This window comes from Phyllostomus discolor, chromosome X (assembly GCF_004126475.2).
Source record: "Phyllostomus discolor isolate MPI-MPIP mPhyDis1 chromosome X, mPhyDis1.pri.v3, whole genome shotgun sequence".
NCBI classification, from domain to species: Eukaryota; Metazoa; Chordata; class Mammalia; order Chiroptera; family Phyllostomidae; genus Phyllostomus; species Phyllostomus discolor.
The window spans coordinates 95,644,840-95,665,388 of NC_050198.1; the positions used below are offsets into that span (position 1 = coordinate 95,644,840).

At 52.8% G+C, this 20,549-nt stretch overlaps 1 protein-coding gene across 5 annotated transcripts in view; it reads right to left on the bottom strand.

Annotated features, from left to right (window-relative positions):
- DLG3 (discs large MAGUK scaffold protein 3) overlaps window positions 1–10,150 on the bottom strand; it is a 55,637-nt gene extending 45,487 nt beyond the window's left edge. For 2 of the 5 annotated variants that reach the window (XM_028522343.2, XM_036016965.1), the window contains exons 1-9: window positions 9,759–10,150; window positions 6,428–6,478; window positions 5,883–6,007; window positions 5,506–5,675; window positions 5,068–5,204; window positions 4,583–4,727; window positions 3,841–4,000; window positions 2,070–2,226; window positions 1,542–1,644 (exon numbers count right to left, since the gene is read on the bottom strand). In XM_028522343.2, the coding sequence (XP_028378144.1) occupies window positions 1,542–1,644; window positions 2,070–2,226; window positions 3,841–4,000; window positions 4,583–4,727; window positions 5,068–5,204; window positions 5,506–5,675; window positions 5,883–6,007; window positions 6,428–6,478; window positions 9,759–10,115 (1,405 nt within the window). In that variant the 5' untranslated portion in view covers window positions 10,116–10,150. Of the gene's footprint in view, window positions 1–588; window positions 733–1,541; window positions 1,645–2,069; window positions 2,227–3,135; window positions 3,319–3,840; window positions 4,001–4,582; window positions 4,728–5,067; window positions 5,205–5,505; window positions 5,676–5,882; window positions 6,008–6,427; window positions 6,479–9,758 lie in introns of those variants that run through there. The other 3 variants (XM_028522342.2, XM_028522346.2, XM_028522347.2) reach the window with 3 other exon arrangements.
- Between the last annotated feature and the right edge of the window lie 10,399 nt (window positions 10,151–20,549).

Genomic DNA, 20,549 nt, shown 5'->3' on the forward strand with positions numbered 1-20,549 from the left:
CTCATCACGGAACCAGCGCACCTGCCCGGGAGAGCTCCCGTCCTCCACATTCGTAACCGGCCCACGGGGCCTAAGTGTCCGAAGAGCCCGGGCTTTGCAGCCCTAAGGGACAAAGGGCGGGCTAACAAAGAGGAGGGGGAGGCAAAAGAAGTCAGAGCAAACAAAAGCAGGAGTGGGGGACCCTGTTGAGTCCAAACCTGTCTCCCGTGTTCCCAGAGGCAGCCAGGTTTGGTGGATTCATGAGTGTTGGGGGAGGAGCGCTTTAGAAAATTCCTCTGAGCTTGGGGATTAGGGAGCTGCTGCGGGAGGCCCGAGGCCCTGGAGCGAGAAAGGGGGCAGAGCTGGTGGGCTAGGAGAGGTGATGGCAAAGAGATGCCACAGACAGTACCCAGGAACGGGTGAGGGGGGCGCTCCCTGGCCCCGGGAGGGACCCCCAGGAAAGGCTCCAAGCTGCGCCCGCGAGGGCTGGGCAAGAGCGCAGAATGCGGGGCGCAGTGTTGGGAAAGAGAGTCTAGTCTGAGAACAGAACCGCAGAGAGGCTCGGGCGGACAGGGAGGGGGTCTGACACCCCCGTCCGCCCCACCTCACCTGGCGCTGGGTCCGAGTCCAGGTCTACTGCTGAGAAAGCGCCAGCTCCTCCGGCCGCCCCTCCGTCCCGCGCGGGAGACCACGGACACAAAGCGGGGCGCGCTGGAGGAGGGGGGAGGGACACGGCAGGGAGGAGGAGGAGACGCCTGAGGCGCTCAAAGGGGGGAAAAAAAAAAAAAAAAGGACGGGCACCGCCTGGGTCAGGGGGCGGGGCTTGTGGTTGGAGGCCGCGCTCGGCTAGCCAATGGCCAGCCCGCGGGCCCGCTGGCTGGGGCGCGCCAGCTCGCAGCTCACCTCGGCACCTGGGCCTCTGCTAGTCCCAGCCAATCAAATGCCTTTATTTGCATAGCCGGCCCCGCCCACCCGCCCCAGCCTGGGGACTGCTCCCTGAGAACACAAAGAAGGCCCCACGTAGGGGGAGGGGGATCCTCTCCCAATTCCTTAACACGAGGGCTTGGCATCACCTTTTAGGCGCGTTTGTTGGACTTTCATAGTCACCCTGATATAGGGAGGGGAAGTGGAGGGTCACAGAGCTTTGGCCCAAGATGTCTTTTAAGAGGTTGGATCTTGTCTCTCTGAGATTCTTCTAACCAAGCTACCCTCCTGTGTCAGGGCACACAGTTCCTTGTCTTCGCCTTTGAGCTCTCTGCGCCCCTTTTCCATCCCCCTCCCTTTTTTCCAGCCGCCCCATCTCTGGGCTTCTTCCCGTAGGCTGCTGCCCACTACTGGCCTTTTGCTGCACTGCAACCCTGATCAGCAGGCTCTGATCACAGCCTTGACAGATGTTTGGGACTTGCCCAAACCTACCGCTGTCCCGAAGGAAACCGAGAGAGTAAGAGGTTACTGCACTAAGCTAGAAGGGACCCCGTCAAGTAGCTTTGTTACCTATGATGCCAAAAGCCAACACTTAACATAAGTCTATATTCAAATCATTTCGCCCCACCTTCTCCTACCTTCAGGTCTGTACTGGGCCACAATGGTGACTGACTGGCCAGCCCGTTTCAGAGCAGCTGCAGCCTGCTCATGAGTTGCATTCCTCAGGTTGACGCCATTCACCTGTTGAAACAGAGGGGCTATCAGCCATCCCCAAAACAAGAAAGGAGTCCTCTGTCCTAGCAGTTAGGAAAGAGAGAGACATAGCCCATCCCTAAGCCCACTCAGATGCCTTTCTCAATATCCCGTCCTTGCCTCTGAGAGGGGACCTAAAGGATATGGCATCTCTAGTGGCATAATTATCTTAATAGGGTCAAATGCCAAACAGGATTAAGATCCAAGATACATTCATTTCCTCCTCAAGGGTAAGTCTCATCTCGGTCCCTGTCCCTCGCTAAGGACATCCATAAAGAAAACAGAAGTTTTCCCCAGCTGTTAGCCCTTCCCCCGCCTCAAGAAGCGGCCTTTGGAGAAAGCAGGGTCTCTCTCCCCTCCCGCCTTTAGACTGCCACAACTCCCATCCTCCCACCTCGCCTTTGTCTCCTCACCGATAAGATCCGGTCTCCCCTCCGCAGCTCCCCACTCAGGTCAGCTGGGCCTCCTGCCAGGATGAAGGAGACAAAAATGCCTTCTCCATCCTCTCCTCCCACGATGTTGAAGCCCAGGCCTGTGGAGCCTTTGTGCAGGATGATCTTGCGGGGCTCTCTGGTGGGAAAGCAGTGAAAGGGTCAGGCAGGACAAGGTGGATACTACCTGGTGTGCCTATGAGGACCAGCCTGGAACAAGTCCCTCCCATATCACTGAAGAAGGACTTAGGTCCCTGTGTATGACACCCTGTTCCTCCCTTTCTCTCCTGGAACCTGCTTGGCTGCTGTTTTCTGATAGGTGCCAAGTTTCAGTTCCTCTTCCCTCCCGGATTCCTGAGCGCTTGGAGTCAGCTTCCCAGTGGATAGTCCTCTAGTCTCTCGGGTTGGCGAAGCCCTAGCCTGGGCTCTGGGCGCCGTAGCTCAGAGCCCACTCCCTGCTCTTCTTCCTCCCCAGATTCTCCTCTCCTGCCAACTGGTGTGAGGGAGCCTGGGCCACAAAAGGGGAACTAGTTAGGGACAGCGGAATCACCCTGGGGTTGACTGTATCCTGAATCCACAAAACATTCACAGTCACTTTCCACTTGCGCCTCTGCTGTCTGAAAATTCCCCCCCATGCTATGACCCATCCTACCTTCCCCAACAACAGATGTGGTCACCAGCTACTACTATGCACCCTTGTTAGGTGATGTGGGAGACAGAGATAAATAACTCTCAGGTCCTCCAAAGAGGCTTGGGAGCCTAACTGAAGGGAGGGAACAAACACAGGAAAACCAGGACTACACCTAACCATGCATAAGAAATCCCTCAGTAAATGGTCACAGTGGCCTCAGGTGAGGACAACAGCCACTCAGATATAGCCATCCCCCCAGGACCCCTAGCACACTCTCCCAGCCCACTGCCTTCACTCGAAGCATCTTTTAATCAGAGGAGCCCCAAGTCCAAGGGTCCTTCTTTCTTGCTCTGGGTCTAGGCCTGAGACTTCCTCCCTGAGCCCCGGATGCTCTTGCCGGAAGCCCTCCTCTCCTACCTGGCATCCCCTCCAGGTCGTAGGGAGCGGAGCGGCCAGGCCCACCTCTGCGAAGCCCTCCTCCAGGCCGAGGCCGAGGCCGAGCCGAAGCCCTGGGCCAAGCCGGAGCCGGAGAATTTGCGTGCCCTCTCCATGGCTCCCGCGGATCTCCCCCGCCCGCCTATCCTTCCGGCCCCTCTGCAGCTAGCCCAGCAGCCTACCAGGCCCCACCCCACGGCAAACCTGTCCCCCGGAACCCCGGCAGGCCCGACCAGTTCCACCGCAGCCTCCGCCAGAGTGGGGCGGGGCCGGTCCCCACGAAGCCACCCGGCCCGCCAGCCTCCCCCTCCCCGTCCCGCCAACCCCACCGGCTGCACGGCTTTCGTCTGTAATTCGGGATGATTGCAGCAGAGGGGGCGGCAACTGTCTCGGGGCAGGAACCCCCGCAGCCTCCACCTCCTCAGCCCCCCAAACACTCCACCCCACCCTTTCTCAGCACTTTGGATCAGGGCCACTCACTTGGCACTCCCCCTGATGGTAGAACTCGTCCCTGCAGCCACTTCCATCCCTCCCGAGGGCCCCAAGGGCTGACGGAGGGCCTCAGACTCCCCAAAATGGGAGCGATGAGGGCCTTGTCCTCTCCTTTGCCATACTACACTAGGCCTGGGGGCAGCCAGAAACGGATTCCTCCCATCCCCGCTCCTAGATAGGGGGTGGGGGTCTCACCTGGTGAAGTCCTCCTCAACCAGCATGTGCCTGGGGATAGGAGAGTAGCGGGCTGGGGGAACCTGAGGAGGAGCAGGGTAGCTGACCTTGCTCTCCACAGTCCCGAGATAACCCAGGCTGGAATTATGGCTTATGTGGTTATCAGCCAAGGCAGTAAAAGCTGAAATCAAGAAAGGGAGAGAACATTTCAGACCCAACTCCATGTAGGTACCCTCCTCTCCTCCCCAAGGACTGTCCCTCACAGATGCACCTCAGCACCAAGGGGTGCTCGTTCCCCAGGCCTCTCCTCCCCACGGCACCCCCCAGGGCTCCTCCTCCACAGCCCCTTTCTGAATCCCAGGCTCACTCCTGTGAGTCTTAGAAAGAGCTAAAGTCGAGGCAGTCTACAAAGAAAGGCATGACTAGAGGTGTGACTAATAATAATCCCTCACATCTCTGTAGCCTAATGCAGTTTTCCAAGGGCTTTCTCGTCCCTGGTCTCATTTGATCCTTGCAGCAGGCCTATGAGGAAGGCAGTGCATACAGCATTAGCTCCTTTTTGCCAAAGAGGAAACTAAAGACAGGTGAAAGGGACTTGTCCAAGGGCACCCGCTACAAGGGGACAGAGCTGGGGTTTGCAGTCAGTTCTCCTGAGCACTAGTCCTCTGCTCTCTCGGTCTCTGAACAAGAGGTGTGAAGTTCTTCCCCTCCGGAAACCAGGGGGCGGGGCTTCAGCCCAAGGACGTGGCATGTGGGTACGTACTGCTGGCGTAGTCAGGGGGTGCGTACATGTCGTTGAGGTGAAGGCTGCCTGGCTTGGCCACCTTCAGATAGACCATATCAGACGTGTTCTTCAGGGAGGCCACAGCTTCCTCGTGCCTCACATCCTGCAGGTTGGTGTTGTTCACCTAGGAGAGGAGAGGCCTTCGGGCTGGCACTTGGGAGAAGGCAGGGCCTCTCTGGGACCCCTGGGAGGGGCCCTTTCAGTGAAGTTCAATGGTGCCCTCCCAGAGACCTAATTGTAGTGCTGTGAGGAGCAGAGAAGCCTGAGATAGGGGTAGGGCACGTGAGGGACACACAGCCATGAAGAGAACTAGGACCCTGGTATCTGGTACACCCAATTCCAAGGATGCTCTTGAAGTTCCCCACAATGCCTAGTACCCGAGTGAGGTTCAGGTGCCGTTGGAGGCTGCTGGAGCTCCCCCGCCCCACGCAACCATTTGGGCATCCCCATGAAGGCTGTCTCACCGCCAGCAGCCGGTCCCCGATCTGTAGGCGGCCATCCTTCTGAGCAGCACCCCCCTCAATGATCTTGGTGATGTAGATGCTGTTGTCTCCTGGGATGTGCTGGTTGCCAATGCCCCCGGCAATGCTGAAACCCAGGCCTGGGCAGGAGCCAGCAGGCAGTGGGGAGAGGGCCACAGGAGAAGTTAGAGTGCTCAGTGAGTCCCAAACCCAACCCCCTCTCCCAGCGAACACACTCACCCCAAGGGAGCGCTCCCCCCCCCCAGGGATCGCAAACACTACACTGCCATCCCCAGGCCAGTAAGGATGAGACATGAGGTGGAGAAAGAAGGCTGTGAGTTGGAATGGGGAGTCAGGCAAGGAGTAAGGCTATTCCCTCCACTCTCCTACACGGCACACCAAAGACCTCTGGCCAGAGCACAGGAACCCACAGGACCGCACCTTTGGGCCCTTTGAGCAGGTTGACTTCCATGATGGTCTCCGGCGGAGGCTGTCGCCTCCGCACCACCAACCGGACCACAGGGCCCGCCTCCTTCAGTGCCTCCACAGCCCGGCTGTGCACCACCTCCGACACGTCCACCTCATTCACCCGCAGCACACAGTCATTCACCCTGTGGGGGAAGCCCAAGAGGCATGACACCGCACCACCGCCTCTCCATCCCCTCCCCTGCCTCCTCCTGCTCCCCTCCCCTGCCCTCCCCTCCTCCTCCTGCTTTCCCTCCCACTCCCCCCCCTCACCACCCACCCTGTCCTCTCAGATTGAATGGAAGGGTCATCCTGCCCCAGCTGTCCCCAGCCCTGCTTCCAGGCCACCTCACCCCAGCCTCCCATCCATGGCAGCTGCTCCACCAGGGATGATCTTGGTAATGAAGATGCCAGGGTCATCAGGGACATGGGGGTTGTCAATGCCACCTGCAATGCTGAAGCCCAGGCCGGAATTGCCCTGCAAAAAGGAGTGGAGAGGGGCACAGTCTGCTCACTTAGACAGCCTGAGGGAGGACTCCTGGCCCCCCCCTCCCCCAACCACCCAGAGCAGGTGCTCCAGGCCTCAGAGGGACCAGTGCAGACCAGGGCACATTCATCAGAAATCTAGTGGCTTCCCAGCCTGTGCTCATCACTTTGGCGGAGAAGCCTCAGCCAAGCCATCCCCTCCCCAGTTCCCCAGGCTTCAGTGAGCAAGGTCAATTAATATTTGTTAGTCGGTTGATTGATTGATGCAGTGATGCGGCCTCTGAGGGCCGCTGTCTCCCCATCCTCTCTGCGTGGGTCCCCCTCTGAGTGTTAAAACTGAGGTTCAAGGCCCTCCCCTCTCCTGGCTCCCTCCCTCCCCTCCCCCTTCATCCCGCCCTGCTGGCAGACTCACCCGCTCAAGTACTATCTCCTCATACTTGAACATGCCATCGCTGCCATTCACCTAGGGGAAGACACAGGCCGTTCCCTCAGTGCGTCCTGCCCCCACCCAGCCATCTGCCCCCTGGTCAACCTGCTCCTCCCCACCCCCACAGACTAGGAGAGCCCAAAATGGACCTCAGGACACCTACTGACCACAGATGGGGACACGCTGACCCTGAGGAGTCCCCCCCCCCCTTTCAGACACATCAGGGCTAAACCCAACTGCTCATGAAGCCCAGATCAATGGTTTGGGACTGAGCCAGCCGGTGGCGCATGCAACAAGAGGCTGGGCTCTGGGGCCTTGTGGTTCACTAGGAGGGGTGCAGGGGGTGACAGAAACTGAAGATGTGAGGTAAAGCACGTCACAGCCAGCATCTGTGGGGCACCTAGGACCTAGACAGGGACCTGCTCCCCTTCTGAACCACAGCTCTCCATAGTGAGGATCACAGGCTCCCACCATGGACGAGATAGAAACACAGCAGATAGCATCTTGTCCAACCTCCCTCATGTGACCGATGGTGACACCGAGGCCCAGAGAGGAGACGGGTGGTGTTAAGGGTGCACTGGGAGTTAATAGCAGAGCAGGGGCTAGAACCTGGATCTCCAGGTACTCTTTGGATTCAAGCAAGCTGCCAAGGCCACTGATGTTTTGGCCACTCACCCCCTTCCCCAGCGGAGCTCATGGGGACAAGGAGAGTTGCCCCTTCAGAGGACCTCATGGACACACATTCTACGTCTCCTCCTGTGTCCCCAGGAGCCCAGCTCCTCACATAAGCAGGAGTCAAAGTCCTAATCCACTTTCTACCTAGGGGTGTTTAATACTGAACCCTTTGCCTTTGCCTGGCAGAAAGAGCCAGGGAAGAATCTGGCCAGGAGTCAGAAGCAGAATGGACAAGATCCCCCATGAGGGAGAAGCCAATGGCCATGGGCTGATTGGCAGCAGAACCCCCAGCCTTCGACATGCAGTAGCCATGGGAGGAGCTGCAAGGACAGAGGACAGAGACACAGGGTTGATCTGAGCAGCCCACAGAGGGGGCCCTCCCAGACAAGACATACTTGTGGCCATTGTCGAGTGAAAATGTGATTCTGGACAGACAAGTAGCACCTACTTCCTGGCCCTCACTCTCATCATCCCCTCAAACAGAGGAGCCCTCTTGCCTTTCTCTGCAGGTAACCCACCACCCTTCCCCCACCTTTCTCCGGCTGTGTTGATTCCTTCCTTACCCTGGTCTCCTCCTCTGAACAGAGGAGCTGGGAACCCTGGCTGGGAGCTCCTCCACACACCCTGCCCGGCTCACCCCCTCCCACCTGCACCCCCCACAACGCTGGCTTTGAGAAGCAGAGAGGAGGACGGGGGAGAGGGCTGGCTAGTCACGCCCCCACCTTTTCTGGGCCTGGCCCCAGGACTTATATGCCCCGCAGCCCTGAGAGTTGGTGGGAGGACTCCAGCTGCAGCCCCACTCTGGTCCCTGCTCCCAGGGGGAACCAATGGCTCTTTAGAGTCCCCACAGCAACACAGGTGCCTCAAGTACCATGTGACAGAAACACAGGGAAAAGGACACCCATGCAGCTAGCCCTCACATGCATCTGGGGTACCATGTGTGCCCACATGTGATAAGCCATTGCTTCAAGCCGTGCTCCAGTGAGACCCAGAGGCTCCGGCTCCCACTGCCCCCCTCAGGGGCCCTGCTCCCGGCACCAGGAACCACTCAGCCATCACCCCCCACCTCCTTCCGGCAAAGGAACCTTAGCCAACTGGCCCAGCCTTGCAATTGTCACCCATCTCCCAGGTGAGCAGGGCAAGCACGAGAGAGTGTTTGCAAGGGTAGGGCCCCAGAATAGGAGGAAAAGGAGAGAGGTGGACTCACTGGAGAAGGCAAGGGGCCAAGGCAAGGAACACAGGAAAGAGTAAGTGTGGACAGACAGAAGGCCAGAACCAAGGACTTCTCTCCTCAGGAAGTCCCCACCTTTGCTTCTGAGTGAGAGCACCTCCTATCCCCAGAGGAGGACAGAGGCGGCCAGAATGGTCACTAGCTTGGGGCAGTCGGCACCTGCTCTCGAGAGCAAAACCTCCTCCTCTCTCCCTACCCTGGGGGCTGCAGAGCCAAATAAGCAGGCAGGCCCTCCGCCATGTGTGCCAGGGACCTGGCTCTGCCGTCCCAGCCTCCATTTTGCTGCTTCTCCCACAGATGCTCCTTCCATTTTCTAAGCTGGCAGTTTAGGCTGGGAGTGGAAGCCGGAGTTGTGCCCGGCACCCAGGGGTTCCCAAGCTGTGCCAAGTCAGGCCTGGGGGGCCAAGTTCTCCCACATCTGGGGGTACCCGAGGGGACATGCCCCACTGGGGCCAGTCCTGGCACCAGGGCAGCTGCCCCTTGCCTGGCTCCAGGCACCATGCCTGTTCTGGGGCGAGGAAGCTCGCTTCAGTCCCCCCCCCCACCCCCAGCACACACACACTTCGGAGCTGCCTGGACAAAAGAGTCCGTCCTTCTCAGCAGCCTCTCAGCCTTGCTTGGGACGTGTCTCTTTCCTCCTCCCCCTCCCCTCCCTTGCCTGTCAAGCACCTCTCAGCAGGGACACCACACACATGCCCAGGCACATGTGTGCAACACACTTGCAGCCACATGCTCACACACATAGACATGCAGCCACACACACTGGTGAACACGGCCATCCCTGCAGCCTCATCTACAGAAACACCTCCACGTTTGGAGAGACGTTCTCACACGTCCATGTGCACATTCACACACAAAGGGACTGGGACGGAGAGGGACTCATGGCATCGAGGGATGAAGCTCAGCGAGCCGGGCACATGGGCTCTACATAGATTCACGGGAGCTCTGTTGCCTTCCTCCACACACCTCAACATACATACACACACACACACATGTCCCCCCTACGCAGAGCACCATGCCCCCTCCTCCCCTCCTGTGGAGACACACACCACACACAGCCCCCGCAGAACCTCCCGCCCCCTGCCAGACACAGAGACACTGCTAAACCCCGGCACCGAGACAAGCCCGATTCCCCCACGCAGGAAAATGTGCCCCTCCGCCATACCTTCACCCCTGACACACACACAGCTCCTCCCAATCCCCTCCAAATGGAGACCCCCCAAACAGACACACACAGAGAAGTACACGTTTCCCACCGTCTCCCTGGCTCAGCAGCACTGCTCGGGCTTAGGGTCCACTGGCTTGGAGCCCCAGGAATCCCTGCTGCACCCCAGGCCTCTAGGCCCCCACTCCCCAGCCACCGCACCACCCCGAGTTGCCCCCCCGCCCCCCCCCTTCACCAGTCCATACCTGTTCATACCAGTCCCGGTTGGTACAGGTACACTCAGGCCACCAGCTGGGGCCGCTGCCGTTGAGTTTGGGGGTGCTCTTCCCCGGGACTGGCTTAGGGGGCACTGGCCCCACATCTCGGCCGGTGGGGATGAGCTTGGCCTTGGTGCGGGGGGTTGGGGTGGCCCCCGCCTGCGAAGGCAGGGTCTGCGAGCTGTAGCCCCCATAAGCCGTGCTGGCTCCATTGCCCCCACCTGGCCCGTAGGGGTCGGGCACCTGCCAGTCCCCGTAGCCGGGAGGCTCGAGGCGCCGCAGGGCGGCCAGGCGGGTCACCTCATAGCACTCGGGGCACTTACAGCAGTGCTGGTGCTTGTGCATGGCACTGCCCCCCGCAGCCCGGACCCCCCAGCCAACGCCGGTGTCCACGCCGCCACCGCCGCCGCCGCCACCGCCGGGCTCCCGGGCGCACTCACACTGCTCGGACCAGGAAGGGGGGGGCACCCGTGGGGGTGCCCGGGCGGAGCGGGGCCTGGGGCCGGGCGGGCGTCCCGGGGCCTCTGCCCCCACGCTGCCCCGCACCCACGGCTCCCCCTCCAGCACTGGCGGCTCCGTGTCGCCCGTCGTGGCTCCTGGGCCTAGGCCCAGCGGCAAAGAAGAAGCGGGAGTCTGGGCAGAGGCTGGGTGCTGCGAGGACCGCTCCTGCACTGGTCCCCAGGATGGATCTGAGTGGAGTCGAGAGCATCTCTCCCTGGCTCCCTTCTCAGTTGATTCCAGCCAATCAGCGTGCAGAGTCAGGCAGCGGCAGCGGCAGCGGCAGGAATGCTAAACAGCGGCTCCTTAAAGGAACAGAGGCATTGGCGCCCCCAGGCGCAGCCCCAGCTCCCCACATATCCGGGGCGCTGCCAACCCTAGGGCGGGGGCAGAGCACTCGGGCCACGGGTGAGCTCAGCCCCCGATCTCGTGTCCCAATATCCTCAGTTTCAGCCCATCCTCCGCCCACTCCACCCCACCCCACTTCCAAGAGGGAGTTGCAGGAAGATGCTCAATGGGTCCCCGAGCTTGCTCACAGCTGGGGCCACCAGGAGTGAAGACTTGAGGCAGCAGAACGGACTGAAGGGACGCTGGGGGAAGTGCTATCTCCTAACAGGGATCCGGGCAGAGGGTAACTTACGAGGCCACTCTCCTGTCAGTGCCTCCTCCTCGGGACTATTGTTCTCTCAACCTCTAGGCCCTGAAATGCCCGCAACCTCCCGCTTGATCTGCTTCCATTACCGGTGAGCGACTTACTCCTAGAACAGAAAGCTCAAAGAAAGCTCAAAGTTCTTGTCCCTGGCCCACAGCCTCCTGTCTCCTCCACCCACGTTCTGCATAGTTATGATGGGGGAAACAGCTTCAGGGCACCAAGAAGAAAGAGAGTCCAGGGCAGGAGGAAGAGCAAGAAGAGATCTGAAGTCAGAGAAAGCATTCCGCGGGGGAGGGGGGTCTGAAGAACTTGGGAATCTCCTTAGCCTCTCCTGGCTCAGCCTGCTGGGGCAGGGAGGCAGATGACACGGCCTGAAAGACCTTATCTTTTTGCTGCTCTTGTTGTGTCATTAGCGACCAATTAGTGAGTCTTTACAAAGTCTTAAGTGCTTCACATGCAAACGAAAACCCTTCCAAGGTGCTATGATTATTATCTTAATTTGACCAATGACAAATTGAGGCTCAGGGGTGTTGATATAGCTAGGGACCATTGTTGAAGGTGACAGAATCAGGGAGTAAGACCTGGCCATTTGCCTCCAGAGTCCATGCTCTGAACCACTCTAGTACAACAGGCCTATTCTAAGTTCTGCAGAACTTAGATCTCAGTTCAACAGATACATATTGCACACCTGCTCTGGGCATGACCTTGACCTAGGTCCTAGAGATACAGAAATTCATTCTTATTAAAAAATATTTTATTTATTTTATTTTTTTAGAGAGGGGAAGGGAGGAAGAAAGAGAGGGAGAGAAATATCAATGTGTGGTTGCTTCTCATGTGCTGCCCTCCTGCTGGGGACCTGGTCCGAAACACAGGCCTGTGCCCTGACTGGGAATCAAACCAGCAACCCTTTGGTTCACAGGCCTGCACTCAATCCACTCAGCCACACCAGCAAGGGCCAGAAATTTATTCTTAATTCAGCAAACGTTCATTGAGCACCTCCTATGTGCCAGGCACAGTTGTAGGATTTGAGGATTAAACAGAAAACAGAACAAAACAAAATATACAAAAAATCCCTGTCACTTGGGGAGCTTACATTCTAGTGAGGTGACACAGACAAAAATTAGCACAGTAACTAAATGAATTATATGCTACATATGATGATAAGTGCTGTGGGGAAAAAAAGAAAAAGTAGAGCAGAGAAAGGGAGATTTGGGAGTGCTAGAGAGACAGTTGGGTTGGGACCATTTTTCTTCCAGTTTTTTTTTACATGTTTTTAATATGAAAATGTTCAAATATACAGAAAAACAAAGAATTTTTATAGGAAACAAACACCCAATTGCTGCCTAGATTCTTATGAACATTTTACCATACTTGTTTAATCACATATCTATCCTCCACATGTCCTCTCCAAGTTTTTTAAAAATGAAAACTTGCAGCCTTGGCTGGTGTGGCTCAGTGGACTGGGTGTGGGCCTGTGAACCAGAGAACTGCTGGTTCGATTCCCAGTCAGGGCACATGCCTTGATTGCAGGCTGGGTCCCCAGCTGCATGAGAGGGAACCACGCATTGATGTTTCTCTCTCTCTCCTTCTCCCTCCCTTTCCCTCTCTCTAAAAATAAATAAATGAAAGTCTTAAAAAATAAAAACAAAAACTTGCAAACATGCAGACACGTGGAAAGAGCAGTACAATGAGCGCCTGTGTATCTTCCTCATGGAGCCAACAACGGGTAGTGTCTTGTGATACTTGCTCTATCAATCTATCCCCACTTTTTTCTGAACCATGCAAATGGAAGTTTCAGGTTCCATTTCACTTCTCTAAATACTACAGCAGGCATCTTGTAGGAACGAAGACCTCCCCTTACATAACCACAACATTATTATACAATCAAAGAAAATTCACAGTATTTCGTATCATTTAATATCACCTAATACCACCAGTTCTGGATTCAAATTTCCCCCACTTGCCTTTTATACATTTTAAAAAAGAGTTTGTGTTTTTATTTTTAGAGAGAGGGGAAGGGAGGGAGAAAGAGGGGGAGAGAAACACCCATTGTGTGAGAGATACAGCCATTGGTTGCTTCTTGCATGCCCCCAATTGGGGACCCAAACAGCAACTCAAGCATGTGCCCTGACTGGGAATAGAACTGGCGACCTCTTGGTTTGCAGGCCAGTGCTCAGTCCACTGAGCTACACCGGCCAGGACTGCCTTTTATTCTTTTTAACATCAAGAATCTAATCACAGTTCTCACACTGCATTTGTGTCATTAGCCACTTTTAATCTAGAACAGCCCCAATCTTTTTTAAAAAACCTTTTTATTTTTAAAGAATTATAGATTTACAAGGACATTGCATAGATAATAGATAGTACAGAGAGGGCCTGTCTACCTTTCATCCAGCTTCCCTCAGTGATTACATCCTACATAATTAGAGTACAATATCAAAAACTAGGAAATTGACACCGATACAATGAGTGTACGGTCCTATGCCATTTTACCACGTGTGGAGATTCCTGTACCAATCGCTGCAATCAAGATACAGGACTCTTTTGTCACCACAAAGACCTAGTGGTGTCATCATTTCATCACGTTGAGGAAAGTGTAGAAACCTTACCTCCCTTCAAGTCCCCTTCCCTTATCCCATTATGTTTCTTCTACATACAGTGAACTCCACATCAGTGGATGTCATACTCAGTGCTTCCGCCATCAAACATAAGTTAGACAACTTCATAGGAGAAAAGAAAGTCTACATACTTACATTTTTCCTCATTCTAGTAGTTCTTCCTTCCTGATGGCCCAAGATTTCATCTTTTATCATTTCTTTTCTGCTTTGAGAACTGCCTTTAACTATTTCTTAGGGCGGGTCTGCTGGCGACATCTTCTCTTAGCTTTCCTTTGTCTGAGGGGATCTTGATCTCCCGCTCATTTCTGAAGGATATGGTCACCGGCCCTAGCATTCAAGGTCGGCAGCTCTTTTCTTTCAACACTTGAACTAAGTTGCGCCACTTCCTTCTGGCTTCCATGGTTTCTGGTGACAAATCCACTGACACCAAGTTGTTTTCCCCCCGTAGGTAAGGTGTGTTGGCTTTCTTGCTGCTTTCGAGATTTTCTCTTTGTCTTGTTTTCAATTGTTTGATTGTAATGTGTCTTGGCATGGGCTTCTTTGAGTTTATCCAGATTGGGATTTGTTCAGCTTCTTGAACCTGTAGGCTTCTGGTTTTTGCAAAATTTGGGAAATTTTCAGTTATTATTTCTTGAGAACTTTTTCTTCTCCTGGGATTCCGATGACACAAATGTTAGGTCTTTTCTGATAGCCCCACAGGTGTCTGGGACACTGTTCATTTTTGGTTTTAGTCTGCTTTCCTGCTGTTGTGCAGAATGGGTACTTTCTAATGTTCTATTTTCAAGTTCACTGATTCTTTCCTCTGTCCTCGTCCATCTTGCTGATGAGCCCATCCAGTGAAATTTTTAGTTTGGTTATTGTATTCTTCTGTTCTACAATTTCTATTTGATTTTTCATTACATCTCCTGCTTCTTTGCTGAGAGTTTCCGGGTTTTTTTCCTCATTTGTTTCAACCTTGTTTGTAACTGTTCATTGAAGCATTTTAAAAAAGATGTTATTTATTTATTTTTAGAGAGGGAAGGGAGGGAGAAAGAGAGAGAGAGAGAGAAACATCACTGTGCAGTTGCTGGGGCTGTGGCCTGCAGCCCAGGCATGTGCCCTGACTGGGAATCGAACCTGCGACGCTTTGGTTCTCAGCCCGCGCTCAATCCACTGAACTACGCCAGCCAGGCATTGAAGCATTTTTTAAAGAAAATTTTGAAGCATTGTTTTTTTAATGTTGGCCACTTTAGAATCCTTGTCAGATCATTTAAAGCTCTCCATCATCTTAGTGTTGCCATGTGCTGATTATTTCTCATCCAAGTTGAGAGTCTCCTGGTTCCTGTTATGACAAGGAACCAGGAGACTCCTGGTTATTTTTTTATTGCATTCTAGACAATTCTGGATATTATGTTATGAGACTCTGGAACTTTTTTAAACTTTCGTTTTTTGATAGGCTTCTTCTCACTCTGTTGCCATCAGTGGAAGGGGCCTTTGCCTGGTTACTGCCAGGTAGTGGTAGAGTTCGTGTTTCCCCCTTGGCACCAGTTGATACTCCAAATGGAGGCTCCTCCTTCCTCCTCCACAGGGAGTTGGAGCTCTCCACTGACACCTCCCTGTCCCGAAGAGGTTGAAGTGGCTCCTCGCTGATCTCCAGGAGACTCCCACTGACCACAGTGGGGGTGGGGGTGAGGGTGGTAGAGGTGTGGGGTGGGGAGGGGAGAAGGAATAGGCAGGAACAAAAGAACTCATGCTCCACTAGGCTTCCTCTGGCACTCTGACACCACCTGGTAGGGAGGGGAATCCTTGTACCTCATGGGGGTGGAAGCCCAGGCTGCCTACTCAGCCTTCTCTGGCACCACCCCACTGAGTGTGTTGGGGAGCCTGATGAGAGTAAAAGTCTGGGCTTCTACTTGGCCTTTGCTGGTGTGGGTGGGGCTGCAGGGTTTGTTTGTTTGTTTGTTTGTTTTTCTGTGATGTTTGGTTCCAGTAGAATGGTTATTGCCTACGAGTTTTCTGTCTGGCTATGCGGCCCATTTCCTGGTCTTTTGGCTAGAGAGAGCAGGCTTTTGTTGAGACTTTTAAAAAATATTTTATTTATTTATTTATAGAGAGAAGGGAAGGGAGGGAGAAAGAGAGGAAGAGAAACATCAATTTGTGGTTGCCTCTTGCATGCCCTGCACTGGGGACCTGACCCGTAACCCAGGCATGTGATTTGACTAGGAATTAAACCCGTGACCCTTTGGTTCACAAGACAGCACTCAATCCACTGAGCCATACCAGCCAGGGCTGTTGAGGCTTTTTTTGTTTTTTTGGTCTGTGCCCACTGGCATCTCCAGGCTGCTCACTTCTCTGCCACATATGAGATATATGGCCCCTGATAAGGGGCCCCTCAAGTAAACTGACCACTGTGAGTTAAGGTCATTGGAGTTCCTAGTCAGTTTGCCCTTTTCTCCTTTTTTCAAAGTCTTATGCTTGTTTCACATATTGTGTCCAGAGTATTAGCAGGAGGGATAGGGAAAAGTATGTCTACTCCGACTGGGTCCAGAACTACAAGTCTCATCTTTTTTTTCTTTTAATTAATGACATTGACTTTTTATAGAGTACAAATCAGTTCTTTTGTAGAACATCCCACATTCTGGATTGGTCTTTTATTCCCCGCCCCCTGCCATGGTGTCATTTATCTTGCTCCTTTATACCCTGTATTGACTGTCAAGTAGAAATTAGAAGAGAGGCGATCTCAAATAGGTTGATCAAAGTAGGGCTCACAGACAAGATGACATTTGAGCAAAGACTTGAGGAAGATGAGGAAGTGAGCCATGCTGAAGAGTAAACCTAGCCAGGGAACAGCCAGTGCAAAGGTCCTGGGTAAGGAGTGCACCTGGCTTGTTCAAGGAACAGCAGGGAGGACCAAGTGACTAGAATGGAATGAGGGAGGGAGAGAGCACTAGGAGCTGAGATCAGACTGTGTAGGGCCTGCGGGTCATTGTAAGGATTTTGGCTTTACTCTAAAAGGGATGGGGAGCCATAGGAGGGTTTTGTGTAGAGAACTGACGTGATGTGATTTGGGTTTAGCAGGATTGCTCTGGCTTCTGTGTGCATAATGGGCCATAGCAGACAAGGATAGAAACAGTGAGACCGGTCAGGAGACTGCTGCAGTGATCCAGACAACAGGTGATGGTGGTTTGGATCATGGTGGTAGCACTGGGAGTGATGAGAAGTGGTTGAATTCTGGTTGTATTTTGTACATATGTGTGGGCATATGTATACACACACACACATACAAGGTCTGTCCAGAAAAAGTCCAGTCATAGTTGATATAATGAGAATGGTTTGCACCACATTGATGTAACCTGGCAGCCAAGGAGAGTGGACTGGAATGCGCATGCGTGAACAATGACGACTTCACTGTACTAGTCAGTGGGGGCGATAGATGCTTTTGAGTGAGAATGTACACTGTGTGGCAGTCACATTCAAAGTGACTGAGTAGAGCAATGAATCTGCATCAAGTTTTGCACTAAGCTTGAAAATTCCTCCGCAGAAACTATTCAGATGATTCAGAAAACCGCAGCTATGAGCAAGTGGTGATTGGCAGCTTCATCATGACAACACGCCCACTCATGCATCACGTCTCGTGCACTTTTTTGGCAAAACATCAAATCACCCAGGTGACTCAGCCCCCCTACAGCCCAGATTTGGCACCCTGCAACTTCTGGATTTTTTCAAAACTAAAATCACCTTTGAAAAGGAAGAGATTTCAGACAGTTGATGAGATTCAGGAAAATACAATGAGGCAGCTGATGGCAATTGGAACTGTGTGAGGTCCCAAGTTGACTACTTTGAAGGGGACTGAGGTGTCATTGTCCTATGTACAATGTTTCTTGTATCTTCTCAATAACTGTCTCAATTTTTCATATTACATGGCCGGATACCTTCTGGACAGACCTCATATATATTTAATCTTCACCTGAGGATATGTTTTTTAAATTGATTTGAGAGAGAGAGAGAGAGAGGGAGCAATATGAGAGAGAAACATTGATTGGTTGCCTCCCGTATGTGACCCAACAGAGGATCAAACCTACAACCCTTTGGTGCATGGGATGGTGCTCCAACGAACTGAACCACCCAGGCAGGGCAAATTCTAGGTGTATTTTGAAGGGAGAGTCAACGGGATTTGCTGATGAATCGGACATGAGGTGTGGCTCCAAGGTTTTTCATCAGAGCAACTGGAAAGATTAAATTACCATCGACTGAGATGAGGACGGATTTAGGAGGGGTCATTGTGAGCAAAAAGAGCAGGTGTTCTGATTTGGATATGTTGATTTTGAGGTGTCTATTAGACATCCAAGTGAAGATGAATAGGAAACAGGCCCTGCTGCTGAGGTGCTCAAAGTTAGAGAAATAGAAATATGGAAGTTGCCCTGGCTGGTGTAGCTCACTGGATTGAGTAAGGGCCTGAGAAGCAAGGGGTTGCAATTTGATTCCCAGTCAGGGCACGTGCCTGGGTTGTGGGCCAGGTCCCCAGTTGGGGGTGCGCAAGAGGCAACCACACATTGAGGTTTCTCTCCCTCTTTTTTCCCTCCCCCTCCTTTCTCTAAAAATAAATAAGTAAAATCTTATTTAAAAAAAAAAAGAAATATGGAAGCCGATTGTTTCCATACCTGTGAAAAGTGCTATTGCAGAGGGGCATACAGAAAAGCAAGCTATCAACTCTACTTGTTGGGGGAGGATATAAGCAAAGTTTTGCAAAAGACACGGCCTTGTAGTTTGATTGTGAAGGGTGAAGAGGTGTTCATCAGGTAGAGAAAAGAGAGGGTGTCTTGTTTTCTATAGACTTGGACACTGGCACACAGTTGTTGCTCAGTGAGACCCAACCTAGTCACGACTTGTGTGACTTTGGATGTGATTGTACTTCTTTGAGCTGCAGTTTCTTGATCTGTGAAATGGAAACAATCATAGGGTTTTTGGGTAAGGATTAAATGTAAAACATTTAACACACCACCTGGTACACACTGGGTTAGGGTTTATTATTTTTGGCTGAACAAATGAAGAAATATCTTCCTTTATGACCAAATCTAGGCTAAACCGGTAACCTTGGAGCTTAAAGTCTTTTTTTATGCTCAGCAGTTTGTCAATATAGACTGCTAGACTCTTTTTGTACTTACTAAAAATGGCTCAGGGGAAAAAAAAAACCCTATATATAGCCTGGGCCCTCTGACCTTCTCTGATTGAGCAATAAGCATTCCTGAACCTGGAGTAACTGGAGAGGGTCAAACTATCCTCCCCACACCCCATCCCTATTGACTGGCTTGCTCTCACACTCTCTCTCTCTCTCTCTCTCTCATCTTTTCATTTTTATGAATCTGAGTAAAATCCCTTGAGATTCATAGAGAGCTTTTCCCCACTCCCCAGGCTCTAAGACTCAGACTGGACTGGGTTGAGAAGCCTGAAATACTTTGACACTTGAAAATTCTTCCCAACTGCTGAGCCTGAGGCCCCAGGAAGACAGGCGCCCCCTACAGGTCAAAAAAAGATCCGTGCCCTGGCAGGCACTGTGGTTGCTAGGCAACCGGAGGACCTTCTCAGACAGAGGCAATGGATGAGTACGGGAAGGGATTGGGGAGGAGGAGGGAGACAATTTCTCATCCCATCCACCGTCTCTCAGGCGCCCTGAGTACATTAACGGAGTTGGGGCAGCACAGCCCGCTGCTGTCAGAATACCCGGATTTATTCTTTAAAGAACAGTGAAGAATTTCTTAATTGGGTGGCCTCAGTCCTTGCATGTGCAGAAACAATCACCTTTGCCCCAAAGCCATCTGGTTTCTCCTGGGAGCCAGAGTTTGGGGGTGCTGAATGCAGAAGTTTCTGGTTTGCAAGGAGGGGGCATTGCTGTGGGTGTTCATCCTTGGTCTATGGGAATTGTAGGAAACTGGGCATAGGCAGGAAATTTTGGGTGAATAGTCTAGTAAGGTATCAAGATTTCCCCACTACTCCTAATGTATAAATTAGGGAACTGCTACTTTAGCTCATTAAAATAAAAAGGCCTCATAGGAATGCCAATATACAGGGTCTGGCATAAATAACACCCCTTTTTATCACAAACTCTTTTATTACAAAATCATAAGCATGTCATTCTGTAACATGACAGTATCACACTCAAACACACCATATGACATTTTAGGTGAAATGTTCAAAATAAAACTATAAATTATTACACCCATATTATTACCCTTCCAACCACACTCAAGCAGGCCAGACCCTGTATAGAGGATCATTCCCACCTTTGTGGAGACAAATTTCTCACTAGCTTTCCTGAACTCGTTTTCTCTATAGAGTAGAGAGAGATTCTGAGGTCTGTTGACCCCTGTGAGTAAGGACAGAGCCTAACAAGAGAGGACAAAATAAAAAGAAGAATGCAAGGGTGCTCAAGAAATAATTAGGCAGCTTCCTACTGCTGTGTCTGGTTTGGGGCTAGCAAATTCCTGGCTCTGTGCCCTCCCTCTCTGTTCTGACCATGCTGCACACCCTATCCTAGTGACAGCCTTTGAGGACCAGAAATCCAGAGCTTTTTCTCCTAGTAACCTAGCACTCTGACCCAGGAGTAGGTCTAGGCAGGCCAAGGCCGCTGCGTGCGGACTCCTTTCTTCACTTTTGCCTAGTAAAACAGGAACATCATTACAGTAGAGCCCAAACCATGCAAGTCTAGTGGAGAGCTGTGCCCAGGAGTCTCGTGGTGAGCTTTCCCTCAAGAGCTGCAAGGTAGAGATATCATGCTAAGAAACTGGCACCCAGAGAGGTACTGGTCCTGCCACTGCCCCAGTCCACTACACCTGCACAGGGCATGATGGCAGGAGGAGGCTCTTGGCTCTGTGTGCTTCCAAACTGAACTGGGTAGGGACTGTGCCTCAGCCCTATTAATAGCCCCCTAGCCCAGTCTGGTTGCCCCAAACCCAGATGCCAGAAGTTGTGAGTCAGCAGCTAAAAATAACTGAGCAACCACACCTGAACCCCAATGAGCTGCTTCCCCTGTCC